This window comes from Drosophila pseudoobscura, chromosome 4 (genome assembly GCF_009870125.1).
Source record: "Drosophila pseudoobscura strain MV-25-SWS-2005 chromosome 4, UCI_Dpse_MV25, whole genome shotgun sequence".
Taxonomy (NCBI): Eukaryota; Metazoa; Arthropoda; class Insecta; order Diptera; family Drosophilidae; genus Drosophila; species Drosophila pseudoobscura.
This window is the reverse complement of record NC_046681.1, coordinates 7,903,550-7,919,283: the sequence shown is the minus strand read 5'-3', so window position 1 is coordinate 7,919,283 and position 15,734 is coordinate 7,903,550. Positions and strand designations below refer to the sequence as shown.

Genomic DNA, 15,734 nt, shown 5'->3' with positions numbered 1-15,734 from the left:
CATTTTGTTTTCCCTATCGATAATCGAGTGTATGGAGTATGCAATATCTAGTCAAGATGATCACAATTCCCACGACACATTCCATGTATGTGCCCCATGGACCACACCCAGTAAATTTTCAACCATCAGCTGCTTGTCGTCTATCGCAGCAAATGGTAATGTTTATTTTCAAGTGCCAGAACATGCGTTTCATTTGCAATAACCATGACAACAATGGCAACATTGAAATTTGCAATATGATGGAACCAATGGAACCCAGAGACGACGGCATTGAAGTCGAATACGAGAACGAATACAAACACGATAATGTGTGCCAAGTTAACGCAAGAAAAGCAAATGCTACTTGATGGAACAAATGCAGAGACAATAAACACTTGGAGTCAAATGGAAACCCAAATCGAAATCGAAATGGAACACAAAATAAGTAGCAGCAGCAACAGGCCGCCAAGAGCTGTTCCCCCAGTTCTTGCCCCTCTCAGAGTCGACCCCATATGGCTGTCAGACAACAGCTGCAGAGCCCCCCGTCGGACATATGTGCATATTGTATCCATATTTCGATAGACAATCCAAATTATAATGCCAGGCAGCAGCCATTACCGATGCGTGCATGGCCCATGAATTAGTGGCAAGCGACACGCGGGTTAAACCCCTTGTGTCTCTTCTTCTGGCCATTTCATATTCATAGGCAACGGGGGATGGCCGGGGGTACTGCGTAACTGAGCCGCAGAATCAACACGTGTCTCGTGGCGGGGGCTCCGACGGAGCTGGGACGTACGCCGGGCTCTGGAGGGAAGCTCCAGTAAATATATTTCGTATTATTCATATAATATAATAAATAAAGAGAAGAAAAGAAGACATATATTCTGTGCAATCTGTGACTTCGTCATCTATGTGGCTTTTATTGGCCTTTTATTTCCCCTGTAGGCACTGTAAGGGGCACTGTGCATTAAATTCCCATACAATACAGAGGCGTTTCCATCAGCATTATTACGCCATTCGACATCTGCCCCGACAAGCATTTACTGTTCTACAAAATAGTAAAGTACTTTCCTTTCCTGATGCTCCCACTTCTACTATTTTTTTGTTATCGTCATTAGGAGGCTCTGCTATCGGGCGGATGTACATATACCCGTTGGGGGGATATAGTAATTTTATCCACATGACTGCAACGTTTCCCTGCCCGAAGGATCAGGAAGTGTATGCAAAGCTGCGCCCTCGTCGTGCTCTTGTTTTGCTTTGCCAGAGGAGGGAGACGGGGATTGAGTGGGAAGGAGGATGCTGTGTTTTGTGGGGTAGGTGTGGCCGGCCCCACTTGAGGCTGTCGGCCTCAGTGGCACAGCTGTCCGTCCGTCTGTCCGTCTATCATTCCATAGCTCTCAGCTCTCCCTTTCTGGCATACTGGCAAGCATCTCCTGTCTCTTATTAGCCCACATTCCGTCCGGATGTGTTTTCCGTTGGAGGCATAATATTTTCGCATGCTTTCTTTTCCTCTCCCACGCTCTCTGTCTCTCTCTCTCTCCGTACACTCTTTGCCCTCTGTTCTGTGCCTTGTTTTTGGCAAAGAGAGGAAGAATTAAAAAGTTTTGTTCATGCCAAATTACGTCATTACTGCTGATCTTTTTTCTGTGTGTGTTGTTGTTGGCTGTTGTGCGCGAAATTAGCAGTTTTTTTTTTGTATTTTCGAGTTTGTTGCTTTTTGTTATATTTTGCATTAGTAATACCCTTGAATACGAGTCGAGTATGTGCGGATTAGATCAGAAGTCCGCCTTCAGAGCTTACTATGAAAATGGGTATTGTATTTTACCTATGACATAGATACCAGGCAAAACATATGTACATAAGTAGAAGGAAAAGTAAAACTACTTAGAACTTTTGGATCTCATTGTAAATTTTCTTGCCTCAGAGAACACTCCCACAGAGAACTCCTGCTGGAGTTGCAGCTGCTTGCCTTGTCCCAGAATTGGATTCCAGATCCAGATTAACTTCAGGATGGTCTTGTGTCATATAGGGACTCAAGAGTACAGGAAATTGTATTCTGTGGCTTTTCATAGTTTTTTTTTATTCCCGATGTAGGATTATGTGGAAGATCCCTGTTGTCCCAGATCGAGTCCGAGTGATCTGTTGAGATGTAGAAATGTAGAAAAGCTTATTAAATTTGATTAAAAAAGAGATTTTAAACGCCTTAGTGGTGTCGAAGTGCCTTTAGTTTTCATCGTTTATCAGTATTCGATTTCCGTTCTCCCTAAACGTTCGCTATTGTTTCCTTTCCTTTGGCCCCAACGATTTCTAGACCATTAGCTTAAACTGAATTCGAATAAATGCCACATTATGTGCCATTGAATGTGAATTACACATTTATCCATAAGCCAACTTGTCCAACGGTGCCGACGCCCTCTTCTCCACTCTCCCTCTCTCCCTCTCTTATCGCCTTAAAGCCACTCCTTGCAGCAGGAAAATACGGAAAAGCGGAAAGGCGGATAGGCTAAATTGAAACTAACCCAACCCAAGGAAGTATAGCGTGCGGCGCTACCAGTTGCCACGCCCACACCATAACACCATAACCCCATAACCCCATTGGGGGGGGAGGGGGACACTGTGGACCGAGTGGGGGAAGAGTCAGAGTTTGATTTCATTACTTTTCAGTGCTCGTTTTTCCAGTGCTAATTAAAAGTGTGTCAATGTTTATATCCGTAAATTGCTTTTTTCGAGTAAGCTTAATTAAGGACTAACAACTTTGGCGGCGAAAAGTTGGTGGGAGGAGGAGGAGCAGGAGTTTGGCGCAGCTTTAACTTTAATTTCCAATCTATTTATCCTCCATCCTTCGCCTTTTTGTGCTTCCAGCTGCCCTGCACTGCTTGTGGCACACAAATTGCAATCGAAGCGGAAACTTTTATGAATGAGTCGTCTGCCAGGAGGAGCAGCAGCTACGTGAGCGCCACGCGGGAGTGGGAGAGTGGAGCATCCAGGCCCATATCCATATCCATCCAAGATGGCCTTCAGCTATGCGTGCATGGTGCTGCAGCGCGTCGTCGTTCCGGCGGTGCTGGTTCTGGGTGAGTAACGATCTTTAATATATATATTTGTAATCCCACGATCCAGACTGACATCACCATTTTGTTGTTCTCGTAGCTTCGCTGATGCGACCGGTGGGCATATCATTTGTGTACCTTCTCATGTTCTTCATGTCACCGTTTGTGCCCCTGGCCACGCGACGCAACTTCAAGGGATCAGTCACCGCCTTCTTCATCATTCTGCTGTCGCTGAGCACTCTAGTCCTGCTGGGGCACATCGCCCTCCAGATAGTGGCCGTCAGCACAGCGCTGCCCATCTACAACTGCTCCTTCAGCGAGCGCCTGCTTAGGCACATAGGCTTCGTGAGCTTCATCGATCTGAAGTGGGTAGCCCCTGAGATTCAAGCCCACATATATCACTCATCCCGCTCTCTCCCATTCAGGCCCCTGGCCATCATTGAGTGGCTGGCCCCGGAGGTCCTGGTGTTTGCCACCTCCCTTGGCTCCTACCTCACCGTGAAGCGACTGGCCGTACAGCCCATCACCGCCGAGCAGCTGGAGAACGGCGAGCTGATCGAGGCCCAGTCCGCGGACCACGCTCAGTCGACCCAGCCCCCCTGCCCCACAGATGCCAATGGCGGAGATGTGCAACAGGCCACGGCAACGACGCCACTGCAGCAGCAGCAGCAGCAGCTGCGGAAGCGGGTCTCCATGATCAGTCAGCATATCCACTTCGAGGGATTGATCAAGATCTGTGAGTAAATCGGAATGTGAACCTGTAACCAGGAAGAAGATCCTGTAACCGGATCCCATAGACCATGCAATGAGTCACTAATTTCGAAGTGAAACCTTCTTTGATTCCCACTCAGATGTAGAATATAATGGGGCCCTAAAGATGAATGATTATTTAGATAGGCAACCATTTACTAGCATGTTGAAGGGCAATGACTACACGTTCAACCGAGCGGAGCTGGAGTATATGGAATCACAATTCGATAATAATGGTGCAAAGAGTCTAGTGGATATATTGGGAACTGCGGTTCAACAAGTCAGACTGATTCTATACGGTTGTGGATTCAGAATTAGAAGAGTTCTGATAAGAGTGGAATAAGAGTATCTTTATGAACTTTAATCAGCGGTGGAGAGCTGAGAGCTATCCATTATACTTGTATTTAACAGAATTCGTACGAATTGCAAAAGAAATGCAATCAAAGTGGTTTCAGATTCCCATTTACAACTATCAATTTCAGAGAAAATACTTTATCGTTTCACACTTTTCTATCTTTGCATCTACAGCGCCTCTCTTCTGCCTTGCCACGCTGTTCTTTGCGGCCGCGCTGCGTCCCTCGGTGCCGGGTGGATTCTATTTTCTCATCTTCCTGCTGGCCGGCACTTACTGGGCAACCTGCCGGACGCTGCAACGGTGCGTGCCACAATCAATTTCGGACGAACACACGGACCCACGGACGCACGGACGCACGGACGGACTTTTCTCATTTTACCTTTACGTTTTCACACCTCTTTGCAGTGGCTTCGCCTTGCTGTTGCGCTGCGTAATGGTCGTCCTTGTGCTCCACTCGCTGTCCATTGTGTCCTACCAGACGCCCTGGATGCAGGGCCACCTCAATCACACCAGTCTGACGGCGCGGTAAGTGAATGGAGAGGTTTCTCCGTGAACTTGCAACTCATCTGCCGCTGCCTTTGGTCCACAGTCTGATTGGTCTGGAGCCGCTCATTGAATCCTACTGCTCGCCGGATATACGGGTCCTCCTGTACAATAATACCCTCTACCTGGACTCGTACCTGAACCCGTTTGCCCTGTTCTTTGCCTACTTCGCTTTGGCTCTGACCACCAAGCATCTGATCAAGCCCAGGGTGAGTGTCCAAGTTCCAGCTGGGGGACCACTAGCATTCCTTTCGATGGATAAAGAGCAACAGCTCCTACTACGGCCTGGGGCCACTAACACAAATCTAGTTACCAACTCTTTGCTCTGATTTTCCGCTCTTCTCCCGCTGCCATTTACATTCGGACAATCTGCTCAATCTCCAACCCCGTAACACACTTTCCCTGCACGCAAACAAAAATCTACACTAAACATTCTTAACAACAAACTCGTCACTAACCACACCACACCACTACACACCACACACCACACACCACACGAAAACTCCACTCGAAACCGAACCACTGTACCACTCGACCACCGCCTCGCAGCTGGAGGCAAAGCCTGCCACCGCCTTTGGGCAGCAGCTTGACTGCAACAGCAGCAGCCTCAACAACACCGGCAACAAAGCAAGCCGCCAGCTGACGCTCCGCACCTCACAGGCCTCGCGGGGCAGCAGTCGCAAGGACAGCTCGGGTCCCGGCGCAGGATCCAGCACCGCCACCACCTCCACCGCAAATCGAACACAGCGTCTGAGTGTAAGCGAGCGGATTGATACCAGAGGGGATTGGGATTAGGTTTGGGGTATTGGGGTATTGCGGTTTTCCTGTTTCGATTCGGGTTTCTGTTGTGCGAATGTGGAGCACTCAAGGATTGGCAGAATAGATAGTAAATATATCAATATCAGAGGATAAAGTGTCTTGTGCATTCCCAGAAAAGAAAATAACTGTAATTGTTATGGGAAATTACTTAAAGAGCAAAAGGCTGTTCAGAAGCGGTTTATCCGAAGACGCTGCAAGTTATTTGTTAAACATTTGACGCTTGAGATGTGCATTGATTGTACACTCTCGTAGATTTCCCGATATTGAAATTAATTCAAATCTATCAGGTTGTGGAAACTAGTTTATTTACGACCCAATCCTAGTAAATTGCTGAAAAAGATATCACAGCTCCAGCAGATTCACTTTGGTTCCACTGGGAGGTCGTTCTTTTAAAAATATAACCATTCGAGGAATGTGCCCGATTGTGCGCTAGTGGAACAAGGAACCTAGTTTTTATACCCGATACTCAAAATGAGTATTGGGGTATATTAGATTTGTGGTGAAAATGGATGTGTGTAACGTCCAGAAGGAATCGTTTCCGACCCTATAAAGTATATATATTCTTGATCAGCATCAATAGCCGAGTCGATTGAGCCCTGTCTGTCTGTCCGTCCGTCCGTCTGTCCGTCTGTCCGTCCGTCCGTCTGTCCGTCCCCTTCAGCGCCTAATGCTCAAAGACTATAAGAGCTAGAGCAACGATGTTTTGGATCCAGACTTCTGTGATATGTCACTGCTCCAAAAATATTTCAAAGCTTTGCCCCGCCCACTTCCGCCCCCACAAAGGGCGAAAATCTGTGGCATGCACAATTTTAAAGATACGAGAAAACTAAAAACGCAGAATCGTAGAAGATGACTATATCTTCTAGAGTGCAAAATCTGAACCAGATCGTATAATTATTACAGCCAGAATCACGAAAACAATTTCACTCTTTCTCGCTCTGTCTCACTCTAACACACTGGATTCATGGTCGGTTTTGCCAATTGCAAAATATGAGTTCAAGGATCTCAGAACCTATAAGAGCCAGAGCAACCAAATTTGGTATCCACACTCCTGTGATATCGGACCTTGACCGTTTCATGTCCAAATTTCGCCACACCCCCTTCCGCCCCCGCAAAGGACGAAAATCTGAGGCAACCACAAATCTCAGAGACTATTAAGGCTAGAGTAACCAAATTTGGTACACACACTCCTTTAAAGTGTCACTATAAAACGTATATCTCAGAATTTCGCCATACCCCCATCCGCCCCCACAAAGGACGAAAATCTGTTGCATCCACATTCGAGAAAACTAAAAACGCAGAATCATAGATAATGACCATATCTATTAGATTGCTGAATCTGGATCAGATCAGATCATTTTTATAGCCAAAAGGAACAAATCAATTTGCAGTGGCTACGCAGCGCCCGACGTCACGCTCAAACTGATTTTCTGTCTCTCTCGCACGCACTCTTTGTCGTGTCGTTAAATATTAGCGGCGTCTGCCGGAGGAGAGCCATACTGACTTAGTATCGGGTATAACCGTAGAGTTGCGGTGTCCGCAGCAACTCACAACGTTCCCCCTCGTTTTTAAAACTTAAACTGTGGGCTTGGAGACATTCTCAAAAGAAAACCGCCTGAACCCGATTAGCGAATGGAGCAGTTTAATTGTCAATTCAACAAGCTTTACTTTAATCTACTGGCTATCTGTACCATATGTGTGCGAAAACTAACTCAACTGAATGTTGTGTCTGTGCTGTAACCCAAAGATAACCCAAAGACCTCAACAAATCTTGAGATGACGTTCGCTATAAATATGAATGTAAATCTGTATGCCTTTTGCCGAAATTTTACAATTTGTTTTGCGCTTTTTCCCGAATTTTCCTTTATGTTTTGGTTTTCTTTTGATTTTTGTTTATGCTCTCTCTTTTATTACTTCCGCTTTAGGTTTCTCTGCGCCGTGATCAGCGCGCAGCGTTGAATGAACCGACTGAGACGACGCCTGTACGTAAACTAACTCCACTATTCGCCAAATACTCTACTCGCTAACCTAACCTAATCATTAGACTAAAGCTAGACTCTGTATCTATATATCTATCTTTTGGTTTCCGCTCCTGTCATTTGTTGATGTAAAAATGTTCTCGTCTAACATCTATATTCTATAGTATTCGATTGTACTAATACCTTAGTAATCCCCAAGTCATACTCGTACTCGTCCTTAACCCGAAACTAACCGCGTAAGTGTGTGAGACTGTGTGTAGCTGTTCTGTCTGTTCTGGGCCATACAGCACCGTAAATCAATCAATAGCAACTCTCACCCAGATCTAGTGACCTCCTATCACCCGTAGCTGCCCTAGAACTCTAGTATCTCTCTGTATGTACATACAATACTTACCCTATATGTATAGTAATCGAAATATCTCCTCAATTGTACGTCTACACGGGCACACAGTGCAATTCCAAACTAATTCGCTAATCATTCTGTGCAGCTGGTGCGTCAGAGTACTCGGAAGGGGCGCACAGCCCAGCCCCTGGAGAGCGGATCTTCGGTGGCAATGGGCGGCACTCAACGCGGCAATGAAATACCGCTGGATTCGCTGGAGCAGCGATCGGAGCAGGAGAACACGACCACCTCGATACTGGATCAGATATCGTATGGCTTTGTCAGTGTGGGTGGCTTTATCTACCAGAACAGCTATATATTCACCAATATTCTAATGATGGTAAGTCTATTACAAAACTATAGCTATAATTCTATATTCTACTGGGAGCAAAGGGATCAAGGATAACCCACCGCTTGATAAATAAACTGATCAATAGCGAATAGAACCCACAAGTTGAAAGAACAGGGGCTATTTATGCTGTCTATGCTGTTGGCCTTTGTAAAGAAATTTTGTATTTCTGTTCTTCTTTAGGCCTGGTCCATAGTATACCACAGTTGGCTGACGTTCGTCCTCCTGCTGTGGGCCAATGTGCTGTGGATGATCCCCAACCAGCGGAAGGCGATGATGCGGTCCAGTCCGTTCATCGTGCTCTACGCGGAGGTGCTGCTGGTGGCCCAGTACATATACGGCATGGACCTGAACAACAACGAGCTTCCCACGAAGGTCACCGTAAGTTTAAAGTATCCAATACGAATGATATCCTATCGAATGATCTACTTGCAGACGGCGGGCATCAATCTGCAGCAGATTGGGTTCGAGCGGCCCATCGAGAACCACATGCGTCCATGTGTGCCGCTGATCGTGAAGACAGCCTTCGTCCTGATGTTCTGGGTGACGTCGCGGCAGTTCTTCAAGGAGAAGCGCGACCGCCGAAGGGACACCATGGCGGACATCATTGCTCCGCTGCAGATCACCGTGGGCTCGGCGGGGTCCAGCTACCTCATCAACGACGGCAAGAAGACCTCAAAGTTCCTAAAGAAGGCCGGCGATGTGATCAAAAACCTGCTGGTGCGCCTGTGGATCTGGCTGCTGGTGTTGGTGATCTTCCTGTGCGCGATAACCGGAGAGAATATGACGGGCTTCCGCATCTGCTACATGGCCCTGTTCCTGTTCTTCTTGCTAGTCTTTCAGTCCTCGTCCAAGGCCTGGGTGAAGATCATGTACGGCTTCTGGCTGTTCCTTATTTTCTACGCCATGTCCATACTGATTCTGATCTACACATATCAATTCGACAAGTTCGATACATACTGGAACGACTATCTTAATGTGTCCAAGACGCTGTAGGTTGTTCTTTGCTAAAAAATAAGTCCCATCTCTGAAGAAGTTTCTTCTCTTTCAGACAAAACGACATTGGCCTGAAGCGCTACCAAACGAAGGATCTTTTCCTGCACCTTGTCTCGCCCACGATCATTGTGATCCTGACTGTGATCCAAGTGCATTACTTCCACAAGCGCTTCATTGCCTCGCTGCAACAGCAGCCAGCAGCTGCTGGTGCTGCCGGAGCTGGCGGCTCTGCACAGCAGAAACCCACCGAGACAACGGCCCTGGAAGCGGCGCCCTCAAAGCGTCGTGGCAGTGCCGGCTCCCTGCGGCGCTCCCAGGGTCCCTCAGGCGAGGCGGCGCCCGGCGGCGCCACCACTGACTTTGAGACCTCTGTGCGGGATCTGGTGCGGATTTCCTTCCGCAAGATCAAGAACAAGTCAGAGTACATCTTCAAGAACTTCAAGGACGTCTTCTGGCGCTTCCTGGAGCTGCACATCATGAAGGCCGTCTACATCACCGCCTTTGTGTGCAGCGTGAGCGAGGTCTGCGTCCTGCACATTGTCTTTGTGGGCTTCTGTGTGCTGGGTGCCACCTCACGGAAGGCCATCCAAGTGATAATCAGCCGCGTGATATCGTTTATTGTCACCATTATCGTCCTGTCTAAGATGATCTATCAGATTGAGTACCTGAGCCACACCCAATACACCGTCTTCTGCGTGAGTTGATTAGTAATTTCTCCTACGCTGACGTTCTCTTTCTAATCCCTTACCTGTTCCTGCTCACAGTCCGACAACCGCACGGCCAACAACGCCGAGTGGGTGGGCCTCACGAAGGCTGAGAAGATGGAGGGTGGTTTGATGAGTCTGCTGCGCACGTACATCATCTACATGGTCACTGTGACCATGCACGCCGTGATCACGTTGCGCCAGCTGCAGATGAGAGTGAAGATTGGAGCCGTGAATGCCCCGCCCACCAAGCTGCTGTTCCCCAATATCATCCGCGCCGATGCTGAGAAGGATCTAGTGGGTTTGGTCAAGTACCTCCTGAACTATGCCTTCTACAAGTTTGGCATCGAGATTTCGCTGATTGCCCTGGTCTCCACCATCACGTACCGCCAGGACATTGTGGCCGTGGTCTATGCGCTCTGGCTGGTCGTCCTCTTGCTACTAAGGCGGTCGCAGTGCGCCAAGATCTGGGGAGTTTTCCAGGCCTTCTTTGCCATCTCGATATTGACGCAATATATCGTCTTAGTGGGACTGCCGCCAAGCTCATGTCTGGGTAGGAGCTAATAGAGGTCCTTATATAGAGCGTATGATATTGATTGATATTGTTTCTTTTCGGACAGTTTATCCCTGGGACGAGGGCGCCTTTGGGGAGAGCATCCAGCGCTGGACGATGCTGCCCGGGGCCCTGCACTTCAACCATGTGCCTAAGCTGATCTTCGACTTCATCGTCCTGGTCATCCTGAACCGTCAGAAGAGCATCTTCTGCATCGAGCAGCGCTATGCCAGCAACGACGACTATCCCGGAGGCAGCAATCGCAGCGTCATCTCGGACATTGCCCAGCTGGGGAGGACGCCCTTCGACAATCCCACCCACGACTTCTGCTCGTACATTCGCAACTACTCGGACATCCTGAAGAACGGGGTGCTGTGCGGCTTCTACTGGTTCACCCTGGCCGTGGTGTTCTTGGCCGGGACCAACATTGCTGATCTGCTGGCCCTGGGCTACCTCATTGGGGCGTTCGTCTTCCTCTGGCAGGGCTCCGACTTCTATCTGCGGCCGATCAACACCATCATCAGTCGCTGGAAGTGGCTGCTGGCCTTCAACGTGGCCAACATCCTCATCAAGACGAGCTTCCAAATGGCCGGCTGCTTGTTCATGACGCCCCTGACCACCCACTGCTGCTGGCTGGTGCACATGCTAGGCATCACCTGCACGAGCAACGTGCTCAAGGAGCAACTGATGCTGACCGAAGAGACGGACCTTATATTGGCGCCCGGTGAATGCCCCAAGATCACGCATCAGGTGGTCCTGCTGTGGGACACGATCTGCTTTGCTTTCATCATCTTCCAGCTGCGCATCTTTAAGTCTCACTACTTCTGCCACATCATCACGGACACGAAGGCCAACAATATTCTGGCCTCCAGGTGGGTTCATATCTAGTTTTAGGTCATATCTATTGTACTTACGAGCCACGAGTATTGTTATCCACAATAGAGGAGCTGATATCATTGAGGGATTGCGCCAGAACCAGATTGCCCATCGCCACGGCCATGAGAAGCAGGTCCTGCTCAAGATCAAGCGGAAGATGGAGCGGATTCGGGCCACGCAGCAGAAGATGCTGCGACCCCTGGACAAGCAGACACATTTTGATGGTAAGTTGGCCTGGAAATCGCCTCCAAAGGAGTGTTTCCTTCGTTAAGTTCTGTTTTCCGCGTCGCGCTTTCCGTTGCAATTCCCTTTTTGAATTTTGATCGTGGGAAATTGTCGCGTGTGTTCCCCCACTAATCTCTGGCTTGGCCTTGCCTCCGAAAGGGCAACGCACGCCCTCGGATCAGACAATGTCGGAGGTGGCGCCCCTGGCCCACAACAGCAGCTTCACCTCCTGCCAGGGGTCCGGGTATCTGACACCTGACGAGCAGAGCTCCTCGAGCTCAGCCACCTCATCGCCGGCCCGGGCCTCGCTCCTGTCCAGCTGCGAGAGCAGCGACGAGAGCGCGGACAGTGCCGATGCTTGTGTGGTCATTGAGCCGGAGATCAATGTGATGCCCTGCGAGGAGCTTACGGAGTACGCGGACGTGCAGTCGGCCAGCGAGGAGGAGGCCACTGTGGCAGCGGCCCTGCCACGACTGGAACCCATCGCCCCGACGACAGCTGTAAGTTTTGGGGATGTCCACACCCAGGTGACTCCCACTAAACGCATCCATTCTTCGAAGCCCACGACGCCCAGCACAGACGCTCTATCTGCCCTGCTCACCGAAGGGTTCTTAGAGCCGAAAAGGATCTCCCTGGGTCTGGCCTCCTCTGATATCAGTGCTTCGGGTACCACGCATAGCCTTGCGCCTCCCATGGTCGCCTATGCCAACGCCATGGCCAACAGTGGGACCAGCTCAGTGCTGTCCTCGAATCTGACCCCGAATCTGCGGAGGGAACACCGTCGGCAGTCCTCGACAAATGCAGCTGTCTCCTGGAACGAGACCGTGTCCATCAAGCGATCCCCGCTGAGCAAAGAAATGGTAAAGCGGCCGAAGAAACCTCTTTGCCAGAAACCGACCAGCGCTTCATTTCTCCCACCCAAACAGTCGGCAGAGCGGGATGAGGAGGTGACCATGCGCCAGAAGTCGCTGCACCGTCGCCACCAGAGCATGGGCAACGCCAGCTACTCCTTGGACGAGGACGCCCAATCCTCCCAGCGCATGCGCCACTCCAGCAACCAGTCTGGGGCCAGGGACGAGGCTGCCCTGCGCTCCACCCAGCGGCCGCACAGCTGGGGACCCGTGGGTACGGTCTACTATATGGAGTCGCTGATGTGCGCCTTCTATGAGCCCGCACTGCTGCATGGACCATGTATTGGATGAATCTTTGATCTAATTGAATCTAATAATCTTTGCTAGCATTAGTAAACTCTGTACAAAGAAACCCTTTTTCGATGTGCGTGCTCAAGTTATTGACAATAAAACCATTGGGTTGGAGTCTTGTTTAAAAGCATCTCCAAACAACTGCCTCTCTGAGTCTGCCCTGTAAATAGCACTTGTCTACTTAGATGAATTTTTTCCAAATAAAATACTTCTTCACGGATGAATTCTCGCGCAATCAAAAAGTGTATAAATAAAATTCTTGAATGGTCTCAATGCCACTTTCAGAATGACCAAAGCTTGTTTTATTTCCTATTCAGGGGCTGTTAAATATTTACTTACTTTTTACCAGCATGAGGAATATAAAAGCGTCTAAAAACTGCTTAAAGATGATATGGAATCTACAATTATTTTTAATATTCATTTTTGAAAACAAGTTTCTCATAATTCTTATAATAATGATATGGCATCTGATATTTCTATAATATTCAAAATCATTTTTACTACCCTTTTAAAATTGCTCAAATTGATATTTTTTATTGATTGAAAATGATATGGAATCAAAATTACTAAAATTGCTAACACTTAAAAAAAAGTTTATTTCTATACAACATTATATTTAAATTATTATACATTTTCAAGTTTCGCGTTATTTTAACATTTAAAGATCCATCTGCTATAAGCATATTGAATGCCCCTGGGATCGGTTCAGAAATATACAATGTACAACATCCTCGGCTGGCCGAGGATACAGCTACGAGTACGATCGTATATCCTTAGTTTATTCAAAAGAATCGTACATTTCCTCGTTTTTTATGAATTCTTTTAATTTACTTTTGTTTTATATTTGATTTGGCTTTTTTTTAGAACATGGTTATCCACTTCCTGCACCAACAGTACGCAGAAGGAAGGAAATCAAATTACATCCACATGGTAAAGTTTTCGTTTGTTGTGCCTCATTTTTTCCATACGAATATCCGTTCGTACCTATGTACCATGTACCTATACCATGTATATAAAGTATATCCAGTTAACTGCATGACTGTATGCTGCTCTGTAAATTGAATGCGAAAAGAAAATAACCTAACATAACCTTTCCCTAGCAACTATTGTATTTGATCTCTCTGAATGTTGTTGAACACCATTATGGAATGTACCTGCATATGTGTATGAAAACGTGTACTGATTATGTTTTATGGCATTCCCAATAAAGCTACCCGGGCTGGCGACTACTACATGTTCGAGGAGATGGATGACAAGTTCGAGCTGGACCTGATACACGACGAGATTGACTTTCTGGAGGAGGAGAACATGACCGAGAGCGAGATGAAGATGCAGCGCCGCAAGACCCTCTATGATGTGAGTTCCCCTACTGTAATCCAGATGGAAATCAGACCTACCAAACTATTGCATTCATCCTGTCGCATGCCGATTATCGCATGTATTTTGAAATCTATATAATTTCTTGTGAATTCCCCCAAAATTCCGCCAAAAATTGCCCCCTGACTTGTGCCCGCGAAGGTGTGGAAGGACCTGAACGATGCCGAGTATCGTCGTCATTTCTATATGCGCGAGCGATCCTACGCCTCTGAGCCGGGCTCTCGCATAGCTCTTAAGCTAGACGACGACCAGGACAAGGCGCCCGCCCATAACCTAGGCCTGACCGATGACGCGGACGACGACGACGACACCATTGAGTGCGACTTGGGCATGCGCACGTCGACGCTGTCCGAGCCGCTCGACTTCGGGCGCCGTAGCCAGACGCTGCTCGAGGATGTCCTTCCGGCGAGGGTTGTGAGTCTGAATGTGATTGTGATGGGCAACCAGAGCTCCTCTTCTTTAATTGGCGCACCTCCTCGCATTACCGTACTTTATTTACTCACCAGTTCTGCTCAGTTTCAAGTATTCCAACTGCGCCTGCAAGCCAACCGACAGACAGTTGGCGCACCCACCTCAAATTGTACAAATATATCTATCTATATACAATATATACACTCGTATATGCCTACTCGTATACATATGTATATAAGCTTCGTTTTTGTTAAATCGTGTAAATGTAAAAACTCCTTAGGGAAGAAAGTCTGAAGTCGTCTAAAAGAATCTTTTTCTGTGCATCCCTCTGCAGAAATCCAAGGATGCTCCCGGTGCCGACTTTCCCTCCACCAGCAAGGGCATATCGAAGGAGCGGGATGAAGCAGGCACGGAAGTTCCAGCGGCTCCCACCCGCGATGTGGCTGATCTACCAGTGATTCCACCGCCCCCGACCAGCTTGGGACGTGAGGCCACCTACAAGGAGACTTCGGAAAGCAAATCTAAGATGGAAGTCGACAGCGGCGAGGTAACGGCCAAGGACTCAGATGAGGACTTCGACACGAATCCCATCATCAGGCTGCTCGAGGGCTTCTTGGTCACCCTGACCATAAGACTGAACCGCTTCTCGCGCAACTACCGCTACGTCAATCGCATCTTGGCTGGCGAGAAGAAGACTCTGAAGGTGAGGATTATCCATACCTGAGATATTGAGCTTTAACCAATCTTTCTCCATTTCTCCCCGACAGGAATCGAGCTCCCTGAATCGTCTGGGCCTGTCGAGTGCTGCTGCCATGTTCCACTTCCTCAAGTCCAACCTCGAGAGGTATTTACAACGCGACTCTGGCCCCGGTCCAGTGTGCGTCGCTTGCGTTACCTTTAGTTGAAGTTCTTTGTTTTTTAATTTTTGGTATTTGAAACTGGAAACCATGCGTCTATAGAGTAGGGTGTTTTTGACGCGTTGCCCATAGTTATACTATTTCCCTAATGAATTTTTGAAGTCCTTTTTGCGTTTTTTAAGAGTTGTGTTCAATTTCGATTCAATATTTATTTTGTATTCTTTCTCTTCTTTTTATTTGCATATCCGTTTACCTTTTGTGTTCCGTGTGTTTGAATTCTGTACCTGCTTTCACAACATACTTTGATACTCTCTCGAATCCAACAAC

At 48.0% G+C, this 15,734-nt stretch overlaps 1 protein-coding gene across 24 annotated transcripts in view; it reads left to right on the top strand.

Annotated features, from left to right (window-relative positions):
* Positions 1 to 15,734, top strand: part of Piezo (piezo type mechanosensitive ion channel component) — a 33,741-nt gene that overhangs the window by 11,747 nt on the left and 6,260 nt on the right. For 11 of the 24 annotated variants that reach the window (XM_015181102.2, XM_015181105.2, XM_015181099.2 and 8 more), the window contains exons 2-20: positions 2,842 to 3,053; positions 3,130 to 3,394; positions 3,455 to 3,765; positions 4,308 to 4,434; positions 4,540 to 4,659; positions 4,724 to 4,886; positions 5,227 to 5,433; positions 7,422 to 7,478; positions 7,964 to 8,197; positions 8,390 to 8,587; positions 8,642 to 9,198; positions 9,258 to 9,897; positions 9,967 to 10,459; positions 10,527 to 11,331; positions 11,402 to 11,559; positions 13,627 to 13,692; positions 13,973 to 14,118; positions 14,885 to 15,253; positions 15,318 to 15,394. In XM_015181102.2, coding sequence (XP_015036588.2) covers positions 2,990 to 3,053; positions 3,130 to 3,394; positions 3,455 to 3,765; positions 4,308 to 4,434; positions 4,540 to 4,659; positions 4,724 to 4,886; positions 5,227 to 5,433; positions 7,422 to 7,478; positions 7,964 to 8,197; positions 8,390 to 8,587; positions 8,642 to 9,198; positions 9,258 to 9,897; positions 9,967 to 10,459; positions 10,527 to 11,331; positions 11,402 to 11,559; positions 13,627 to 13,692; positions 13,973 to 14,118; positions 14,885 to 15,253; positions 15,318 to 15,394 — 5,057 coding nt within the window. In that variant the 5' untranslated portion in view covers positions 2,842 to 2,989. Of the gene's footprint in view, positions 1 to 2,841; positions 3,054 to 3,129; positions 3,395 to 3,454; positions 3,766 to 4,307; positions 4,435 to 4,539; positions 4,660 to 4,723; positions 4,887 to 5,226; positions 5,434 to 7,421; positions 7,479 to 7,963; positions 8,198 to 8,389; positions 9,199 to 9,257; positions 9,898 to 9,966; positions 10,460 to 10,526; positions 11,332 to 11,401; positions 11,560 to 11,719; positions 12,421 to 12,486; positions 12,752 to 13,626; positions 13,693 to 13,972; positions 14,119 to 14,884; positions 15,254 to 15,317; positions 15,395 to 15,734 lie in introns of all 24 variants that reach the window. The other 13 variants (XM_033380705.1, XM_015181117.2, XM_033380702.1 and 10 more) reach the window with 6 other exon arrangements.